The 10,095-nt window shown below is 47.7% G+C and overlaps 1 protein-coding gene across 2 annotated transcripts in view; it reads left to right on the top strand.

Annotated features, from left to right (window-relative positions):
* The first annotated feature begins 306 nt into the window (after window positions 1-306).
* FRAS1 (Fraser extracellular matrix complex subunit 1) overlaps window positions 307-10,095 on the top strand; it is a 173,103-nt gene continuing 163,314 nt past the window's right edge. For both annotated transcript variants that reach the window (XM_064450662.1, XM_064450661.1), the window contains exons 1-2: window positions 307-536; window positions 4,680-4,711. In XM_064450662.1, the coding sequence (XP_064306732.1) occupies window positions 461-536; window positions 4,680-4,711 (108 nt within the window). In that variant the 5' untranslated portion in view covers window positions 307-460. The remainder of the gene's footprint in view (window positions 537-4,679; window positions 4,712-10,095) is intronic.

The raw sequence follows: 10,095 nt of genomic DNA, 5'->3' as shown, positions 1-10,095 counted from the left end.
GCCCCTGACAGCTGCCTGTCCAGTGGAAGGGGCCATCCCTGCCGTGGTTTCCAGCACCAGCACCTTGCCTTTGCCTAGCCGTAGGACAAACCCCCGCCGCTGCTCTTGCTGCAGCAGCACAGGTTGCACACTTAGCGTGGGCTGCTGCTTCCCCAGGTACCAGCTGAGGAGGAGGAGAGGCTGGGCTCCCCTCGCCCCCACCCGAGAGGCACGGCCGGGGCTGGGCGCTGCCGCCCCCAGCCTTTCCCCTCTCGGTGAAAGGGGCCGGGGGAAGGAGGGGGAAAGCGCTGCCCGGGGCGGGGCGGGGGGCGGGCGGGCTACGGCGCATTTCTTGCGGGGCTGCTGCCGCTTTGTCTGCGGGAAAGTTTGGCGGCGGGGCTATCCCCTCCCTCCCCATTCCCGTTCCTGCCCGCGGCGGCTCTTCCCTCTCCTCCCCTGCAGCCGCCGGAGGCGGGGGGCCATGGGCGCCCCGGCCGCCGCCGCCTGGGCGACGCTGTGCCTCCTCCTCAGCGCGGCGCTGGCCGCCGCCGCCTCAGGTGAGTCGTCGCGCCGGGCCCCCGGTCCCCGTCCCGCGGGCGGTTGGTGCCCTATGGAAAAGCTCAGCTCCCCCGCTGAGGACAAGTCCCCTTTTCCCGGGGGATTTGGGGCATCATTCCCTGCCTTCTCCCCCTCCCCGGCCCGGGCGGGGGTCCGCTTCCCGCCCCCCGCCATTTTGGCGGCCTCTCCACAGGCGGGGCGAGGGGGGCTGGGGAGAAGCGCTGCCCGGTCCCTCCCGCCTGTTCTTCCCGCTCGGTGGCGGTGGGGTGCCCGCAAGCGGCTGAGGGCTGGCGGGCGTTAAGCACCGGCGATGGAGGAACGTGTGTCCCGCTCGCAGCGTAGGGAGCGGGGCAGAGGCGGGAGGGTGGCCGGGGGCTACGGCGCTTTCCCGCACCCGCAGCGCCTTTTTCTAACGGCGGGAGGGGGAGGAGGCAGCCCGGGACAGTAGGGTTGCCCAAAGTGGAGGGCAGGGTTGCTTAAAAAGGCTTTTAAAAATAATTTACTTATTCTAAGGTTTTAGTTATCGAAGCCTAGCCAGTGCTGCCGCGTGTGAGGTGGGCTGAGCGGGGTCAGTCAGCAGCAGGGCTCGGGGCAGAGCCAGCCCTCAAGCTGTCCCGCTACGCTCTCCGCGGGTGTTTGTGGCCGTGGTGAGGGTGAGGTTGGTTGCCCACAGGACTTGGAGATGCTGTAGTTTGTGCTTTTAGTGTGCCGGCCTGCGCAGCGGTGACAGGAGCTGTGGGGAAGCGGAGAGTCAGGCGGGCATCACCCCTCTTTCCTTGTTTTAGAGAAGAGCCGCATTCAGCTTGGTGTGTGTGGACGTTGCTGTAAGAGTGCTCCAAGCGTGCCTTAGCAGGCATCGAGCCTTGGTTTCTTCTGTCATAAAAAAAAAGCGTTCTGAATAGAGTTGTAAAAACTCAGGGTTACGGTGTTACGATGCTGTCAAACATTAAAGTTACTGACGTTTTAAGTTTGGGAGCGTAGTGTGGTTGCACTTGTGCGGTTAGGTTGTTTTCCAGCTTTTCCTTTGACCACGGGACTGTAGGTTGTTGGTTTCCAAAGTGGCAGACTCCCCAGATACTGCTGCCGCTGTAATGCTGCGATTCCCATTTGATATAGGTGTCTTAGTGGATAATACCTGTTTAAAAATAGCTATGCGTGTATGTGAGGTGAGGAATTGTTAGATACGAATTTGGGATATTAACTTGTTAGCCCTCTGAGAGACTTAACTTCTGCCAAAAGAAGAAAAAAATTCTCCAAAAGCCTCCCAAACCCAAAAATACCGAGGCAAAAAGTTTGGAGGTTTCTTCTCAACCTTCTTCTGTATATGAAAGGTGATATAATCATTGGAGGAAACTGTTTCAGGTGAGCTTGCTAACAGTCGTTAATCACACTGGTGACTTGGAGTTGCATGCAAAGCCAGGGCACTGTAACAGAGAGATATTCCTTTATGTGTATCGTGTGATGTCTTGGGCTAATTTGGAATAAGGTATTTGTGACTAAGGATTCGCCAAGCCCTGTAAAGATGGGTTATATGCTGGCATCCCCCTTGGTAGCTTGTGAGGAAGCGTGAAATGTGCCTTTGCTTTAATGGAGGGGAGACCTTCTGTGTTTGCGTTCTAGTCCCACGTGGGCTGGGGTGAGCCTGCCTCTACAGAGAGCAGCGGGGGTGGTAGGCTGTAGAGCTGAGAGAGAAATTTTTGAAGGGCTGTCTCATTTCTGCTGTTGCCTACCTGGGCTGTTGGAGGCAGCTGCCCTCGCCCTGCTGCCTTGGTCCTTGCTCCATGCTCTGGCCCCATAGGTGATCGGCTTTTTGGCACACGGCTGCTCTTTCACGAAGTGTTCATAGTGCCTGGCACAAAGGGCCCTAGATGTAATTACAGCCTCTTGAAGCAAAAGTAGGAAATGCTGGTATTTTTTTGTTGTTGATTATCATTTTCCCCTGCCTCCATGAGGGGTTTTCAAGTCCGCAATGGAGGCTGTGATGCCATATTTCAACATTTTAGGGTGTCAAACTGTTGTTACTTTGTTATATTGAGGCTTTAAGGAACTATAGCTGTTAGTGAGCAAAAAAGAAAGGGCAGCCAGCCCTTTTTTTAGGAGTAAAACGGTCGAGATGTTCTGGTCTTAGCTAACTGGTATTAGGTTTTGGGTTTTTTTTTCCCCTCATGCCTTCCAACAGTATGTGATCTTGTGTTTTGCACTGAGTTTTGAGGTGCAGCTGGGTGATGAACCTTGAAATGATTCTCTCTTATCAGAAGAGGGGAGAGAGGTGGGGGGCAGGAAGATAATTGGTACTTGAAGATCAATGCAGTAATGTGCAGTCAAGGTATGGTCAAGTGTGTGTTTGGGTTTTTTTCTGTAAAAACAAAATGCTAGGGAAGTCAAATAAACAAACAGGTAATTGCTGAGAGCCTGAGCCTTAGTTGCTTCCAGGTAACTTGGCACCACCGTGAATGCGTGGGGCTTGCTCGTCCAATATGAAGCAGTTAACAGTACGGTTCATGAGGGGGACTATGCGGATGTGAGTGTGAAACTCGGTGTTTCAGCGTGCTAGTCCTCTTTAGTGCTCAGCCTGTGCGTGTGATGGGTAGGGCTCGATTTGTTTACTGTCAATATGAGTAGAAAGGTGTCTGCTGAATTTGAGAGAAACACGATTGGGCTCTTGTGGCTCATCTTCTTGGCAAGGGAAGATAATTCCTGATGGTGCCTCTGCAGCCTCTTGTAGCTGAGCTGAAGGCTGGCTCAAAGGAGGAGCTTTTGATTCGAAGCAATGTAGCTCCAAGGTTTTCTGTACAAATTCGTCTAATCTGCATTTTATGGGAAACACCACTCTTAAACGAGGAAATTCTTAGTTTTCTGGGTGGTCCCTTGAGGCAGCTTTTCCTGCGTTCTCTTTTCTTTTCATCTTTAAGATTCTTGGGTTGTTTTTGATTTCACATTCTTGTCACATTTTCAGTAGACAGATATGTGTAGTTGTTTGAGAACGGCTGTTTCCCAGAAAATCAATGAAAGAACTGTCATTCCACTTACTCATGGTTTTATTTTCCAACCTATTATTTGATTTATTGAAGTAAAATATATAAAGTATGCTTGAATGGGTGTATATCTCAATCACTTGCTTGGAGAACATTTTTCTCAGTGTCAGTGGTGAGGATTAGGAAGACTGAAGCAGGAGGAGTCCTGTGAGCCTGTTAGGCAAAACCTGACCCTTTGCCCGTGGAGGAGTGATGTGGGAGCAGGAATTCACGCCGGCTCTTCTTGCTGTGATTGCTCTTTATGTGTATATTCATATGCTTTATTATTTTCTTCTGTAAATGGTAAAAAGATTTACAGGAGTACAGAGAAGACACTGCTCTTTAGCATGCAATTTAAATGCTGTGTAACCTTGCGTTTTAAGGGCTGTAGTTTGCCCTTGAATAGCTGTGGCTTCCCTTTATTTCAGTGAGAGCTCAGGCAATTATTCAAAGTTAAAATTCTGAGCTTTGTCTTAAGCGTATAATGTGAGAATTACCATCTTATCAAGGGCAGTCTTTCTGACCGTGGAAGGAGGGACATAAGCCCCTCGCACGAGTGGCACCAAATGTCTGAATTTGTCACCCATGTGAGAGAGTGAGGTGATGGTGGGCATGGGTTATGATACTAGCTGTCTTCGAAAGTGGGTGATTATTGGTGATGGTGCAATCAGGTCCTTGTGAGGTTAATGTCCGCCCCTGTTCTACTGCCTTGCGTTCTCCTGCTTCCTTTGATTGCTGTGTCCTTGACTTCTCTCTGAGAAAGACTATAATGGCAAGAAGTTGCCCAATGCTGTGATGCTTCATCAGTGGTCTGATGAGGTGCTGCGGGGGCATGTGCTGACCCTTTCTTGAAGATCAGCTGCATTATTTTGCCAGGTCTCCCCTTTTGTCTCTGCCTTGTTTGTGCCACTCCGAGTTCTTGAGTCCGTCTCAGGCAGAGTCCCTGCTGCGTCAGCCTGAAGCTTACCCAGAGGTTGCCCTGCTGCCCCAAAACTGCATTTGTTTTGTCGCTGCCAAGTGTGTGGCCAGAGGTGGCTGCTTGTGCTGTTATATAGCAGGTTCACTGGAGAGAGTGCTGGTGCTACTCGCTTCTAATGGTTTTTTTCTTATTTGTTTTTTGTCCCACAGGTGCCTGTGTCTACCAAGGCTTGTTGTTTGAGGTAGGTAAGCTTGAATGTGTTGTGCTGGGGAAGAGTTTGAGAAGGCGCTGTTGAACTCTACTCTCATTCCTAATTTTTGTCACCCCTGCAACTGGGATGGCTGGTCTTGCAGCAGGTCACAGAGCTGTGAGCGTTCAGCCAGCTGGAAAACAGCAGCAAAATAAGTACTGCCCTCGGAGAGGTTAGAAATTCTCTCTGGGCCTTTGAACCCGACCACTCTTCTTCTCAGCACAGCTCTGCCTGCTTCTGACTGGGGCTCCTTTGTTATGGTGTGTGAAAAGATGTGAGAGATTTCAAGGTTCTTGGAAGCCATAAGAATCACAGATATGCCATCCTAGGCAGGACAGAGGTTATGTTTTATAAAATGTCAGTGTAATGCCAGGGTATGTTCTGTGGGTTTTTTCCCCCCTGAATTAATAAGGTATTAATGACAACAATTCAACACCTTTTTTTTTTTTTAACACAGCTGGTTATGGTGAGTACTCTGTACCCTTCTTACGGTTTTCTGTGTACTCTTCTTTATAAACCCAAAGTATTTTCTTTTACAGTCTTCCTCTTTGCATGTACATAATCCATGAATAACTTTGTACGAGAATCACAGGTTTAAACAATTTATAAACAGTGTTTTGCTCTGTAACGCTTGTCTGCCTTGCTTCAGTACTCTGGGCTAAAAGGAAACGGCTGAGCAAGTTTACGTTTCTGGAGTGCTTCTGCCTCCAATCCCACAGCAGATTTGCTCAGGGATTTATTAGCGTAGGCTGGGAGGCGGCAGGGAGCAGCTGTCGGGGAAAGCCTGGGTTTTTATTTCCCTTGGAGCTCTCCAGCAAAGCTGGATATGTGCTGTGTCTGTGACACGTGACCGCTGGGTATCTTGGAAATAACTGGTGGCAGGTGGTTCCTTTGGCCTTCCACCGTGGACTCAGGGTCTTGGAAGTTTTTCTGCCCCAAGGAGGGAACGTAGAGGGGATTGCTGGAGGTGAATGTTTTCGGTGGGTGGCTTGGGAGAAAGCTGAAGCAGGCTAAATGTGTTTGCTCCTCTTAATAATGCACTGAGGAGCATTGGTGTCTTAACAGCAGTTGGGAAGTTTGTCTAGATTCCAACCTCAGTGATCTGTGTGGCCGGTCAGCTTTCTGCTGAGCATTGCAGCTCTGTAAGGGCAGCTGGAGGGTTAGGAAATACTTTTGTTACCTTTTGTGGTTTCTCGGTGTTCTGCTGGTTTTTTTTCTGCTCTTTCACTATCGCTCCGTATTTGCAATGCTAGTGCGGGTGTCGATAATACCTTGCCATAGCGTTGTACGTAAAGGCTGTGGGGTGTTCTAGGTTAGATGCTTCCTGTTTCAATAACTTGCTCCCAGTATCCTCGGTTTTGTCTTTGTGTTTAGTAAGACTGTTGTGTTTTTATTAATAATGACTTTTGTAAGTGTAGTAGTTTTCATTAGCTGTACAAGAGGAGATTGCTCTGCAGCAAAACTCAGAGCAGACACAAAACTGCAGGTACACAGCTGGCATTTATGATCGAGTAAAACTGGAACAACTCAAGCTTGTCATTCTTGGAACAAAGAGCTATCCTGTCTTTTTCTCATTGTCATGTCTGAAGATGTGCCCGCTTTTCTGTCTGAGCGACGTTTGCTGTGGGGACAGGCCTTTGCTTGCTTTTCCTTGAGTATTTTGTTATTTCTTCCATTTCAGAGGCACTCATGTAACAACCTTTTGATTATTTGCTGGAATTGAATATAGATCAAAGGACAGGCTCTGTGGCTATGGCTAGCAATCTCAGAACAGGTACTAAAGCCACACAGCTTCTGACTCAGATGGGGAAAATAGCACATGCAGTGCACCAAACCTGTGGGCTGGGTGCTTTTTCCTCTGTTCTGCTGCTTCATGTGTGTCTTTAGGTGACTGTTTTCTCAGAGAAAGCAGGAACTGCACAGGCAGCCGTGGAAATTAAGGATGGAAAAGAACCTTTAGCAGGATTTGTTTCGTTCTCTGGCTTGTGCCACTCCAGACGGCAAAGTACTGGAGCTGGCTCGGTTAAGGTGGTAGAAATTAAACACTAGAGGTAGTGTATGAGTGATTTCGAGGCAATTAGTACTTGTGGGTTGGTGCCACATAGCTGTGATAGACCAGCAGAGCTCATGTTATCTTTGCAGAAGGCTGCTGTCTCAGAAAGATCAGTTTTGAAGTGGAAGAGGACAAGAACAGCAGTCGGGTTCCTGTAGTTTCCCTGCCTTCAGAATGCACACAGTATTCAACAGATCTGAAATCTGAAGGCACGTGTGTGAGACGCTAGCTCTGTTTGTGAAGCTTAGTGCTTGTAAAGCGTTAATGCAGCTGCCTGGCAAATGAAGACTGGGAGCTGTTGCCTCATGGCTTTGCTGGTACTGTTGTGTTTATTGGAGCCGGGGAGGAGGATCTTTCTCAATCACTGATTCGGGATTCTGGACGTGCAAGCTGAAATTTCCTGTCTGCTACACTGTTGTCTTGATGAACGCAATTTTTTTTCCCTCTGTTATCCCAGATCATGAGGAAAAGTCAAAGCCTATTCTGCTTGTCATCTGTGTTGCGCTGTTTAATTGTCCGGTAAGGCTGGTGGGAGCTGTGTTCACTGGCCTCTTGGCACTCCCTCTGCAAGCAAGGGCCGGCGCATATTTTGCAGTCGCATGCAGCAGTGCTGGAGCTCTGGTTTGAGCTCACCTTGCTGGTTTTCTCCGCTGTCGGCTGCATCGTGGGTTATACTGAGTTTTATAAGTCTGGGGCACTGACATAAGAGAGCATGGATGGATGTGGCAGCAGAATTTGTGGGGTTCCTCACTAGCGGTGCTGCCATGTGACCAGAGGGGAGCAGAGAAGCAGGCTTGGGGGTAATTTTGTGATTTTAGCATTTGTATATGACTTTGGAAAGTTGCACATAAAAGAATGTGTTCAGAGAAGGAATCCCAGTGACAGGACAAATGTACAAGCTAAGGAAATCATCCCTATAGAATCTGTTCCAGGGAAGGATCGTGCCTTCTGCATGTGTTTGCTTACAAACCATTTACTCACAGAAAAGAGAGCCTTTCTGAATGACAAGAAGGCATCGGGCCAAATGCTGCAGCCTCACCTGATGGCTCTCACCTGGAGTGGCAGCATCACAGTATACCTGTGGCACTAGTAGAGATGTTGACAACCTCCAAGATAAATCCATAGAAACTTTTTTTGTGTTTTAAGCTATGGTTAAAACACAGTTTCCTTTCAGTGGCTCCTGCTATTCAGGGGTTTTCTAAATATTTCAAGTGCAAGTAGTTGTAGGTGAGCCATTACTGGGTTATTGTAGGAATGTGATTTGCTGCAAGTTTTGCTTCATGGCTTTGGCTCTCTTCCTTGCTTCTGCTGCGAACCTGAACTCTGAAGTCACTTGAAAAAGACATGGACCTGTTGGAGCGGGTCTGGAGGAGGCCACAGAAATGATCCCAGGGCTGGAACACCTCTCCCATGAGGACAGGCTGGGAGAGTTGGGGTTGTTGAGCCTGGAGAAGAGAAGGCTGTGGGGAGACCTTATTGTGGCCTTCCAGTACTTAAAGGAGGACTATAGGAAAGATGGGGACAGACTTTTTAGCAGCACCTGTTGCGACAAAACAAGGGGTGATGGTTTTAAACTATAAGGGGAGAGATTTTAGACTAGATTCAAGGAAGACATCTTTTACAATGAGGGTGGTGAGGCGCTGGCACAGGTTGCCCAGAGAGGTGGTAGATGCTTCAATCCAAGGTCAAGTTGGATGGGGCTCTGAGCAACCTGATCAAGTTGAAGATGTCCCTGCTCAGTGCAGGGGGTTTGGACTAGCTGACCTTTAAAGGTCCCTTCCAACCCAATCCATTCTATGATTCTATGAAAAATCCTTGGTGCGTGAATCAAACATTTAAGTGTAGCGAATGCAAGCACTGCAGAATTGCTTGAATTGTTAATGCCGCAAAAGTTCTGCATCTTGTGTGACTGACTCAGCTGTTTGTATATCAAGGGTCAGCTTATTGTGTTCATGTGTTTCCTCTGAGGAAAAACACATTTCTGTGGTGGTTTTCCAACTGTGCTGAGGTGGTTTGTGGTCCTCCCTCTGTCTTCACCTTCGAGGGAGTTTTCAGATCCACACAACTAGCTCAGCTGCTTCCTTTTCTTAGCAAAGAAATAAATAAACATTACTTTCTTTTTCTTAGTTGGAGGGTGGTGTAGGTGGGGATGAGGAGGCATTCATGCCACAGTGAAAATAAATGTGTGTGACAGGTATCGATCAAGTACATGTCTGCATCTTTCTGCCAGCTGGCTTGTGGCAAGAAGAGTTTTCAGCCCTGGGAGGAGGAGAGGGGAAGCACAGAGCTGTGAATGAAGGTGGGAGTTGGTTTAAATGGAAAGTGTGGCTTGATAAATGCCACTTCATGTCTGGTAGACACTGAAGTGAGAAAGGACAGGTCCAACTGAGCGATCTCCAGTACGTTTCTATTTTGTGTTAAAACATTGATGTTGTCTGTTGCAACAGCTGCTGGTAATGCACATAAGGATGAATTTCTGCACTGGCAGATTCCTTTGGAAGTTTTGACACACACACGGTGCGTTTTTTACCACTATAAGGCACCAAACAAGCCAAGCAGCTTTTCTGGAAAGGAAATGTTTCTAATCTTTGAGTTTGAATGAAAATTATTAACAGAATAAAAAACCCTAACTTAATCCACAGGAAATGAACTTGTGCTACTACCAAAAATTTTGCTTCCCTTTTTCCATTTGAAACCGCCTGGAAAAGGATTCAAGTTAATTGAGGTGCTTAGTTGACTTGAGTGTCTTAGAAGAGAGGCTTTGGGTTTAGGAGTCAGTCAAAAGAGAAACGTGCCTTTTTCAGAAACGGAAAAAAAACCCCACAAACCAAACCAATTGTAGCTCTTTGGATAGTTCAGCTTTTCATCTTTTTAATTCTGCTCTGCAATCGGTCATGGTAGAGGTCACAAAAGAATTTAAAAAAAAAAATAAATGTGTTGACATATACCTAATGTATGAATAGAACTTTAACCAGCTCTATTATAAATCAGATCATCAACTTAACGTATGTATTCACTGTAATTTTTTATAAACACTTGCAAGGAGCTGTACTGGTAGGGGAGGACACCAGCAAAAGTTAAGGAGCTTAAAAGGTGGAGACGGGGAGCTGTGTCGTGCTGGCGGTAGCTGCTTGCTCAGCTTTGGAGATGGGTTTTTCAAATTATTTTATAGTTACGTTTGGCTTATTTAGCTCATTTGTGGCAAGTGTAATCAGAGTGGAGAAAAAAAGGGATAGTTTCAAGTTCTGTGTCTGAAGAAAAAGTGCATGAAAATGCTGGTGCAAAAAGTTTAAAGTTTGTGGGATTAAACCAATTGAAGTAT

This window comes from Phalacrocorax carbo, chromosome 4 (assembly GCF_963921805.1).
Source record: "Phalacrocorax carbo chromosome 4, bPhaCar2.1, whole genome shotgun sequence".
NCBI lineage: Eukaryota > Metazoa > Chordata > Aves > Suliformes > Phalacrocoracidae > Phalacrocorax > Phalacrocorax carbo.
The sequence above is the reverse complement of the archived record's forward strand: the minus strand, read 5'-3'. Positions and strand labels throughout refer to the sequence as shown.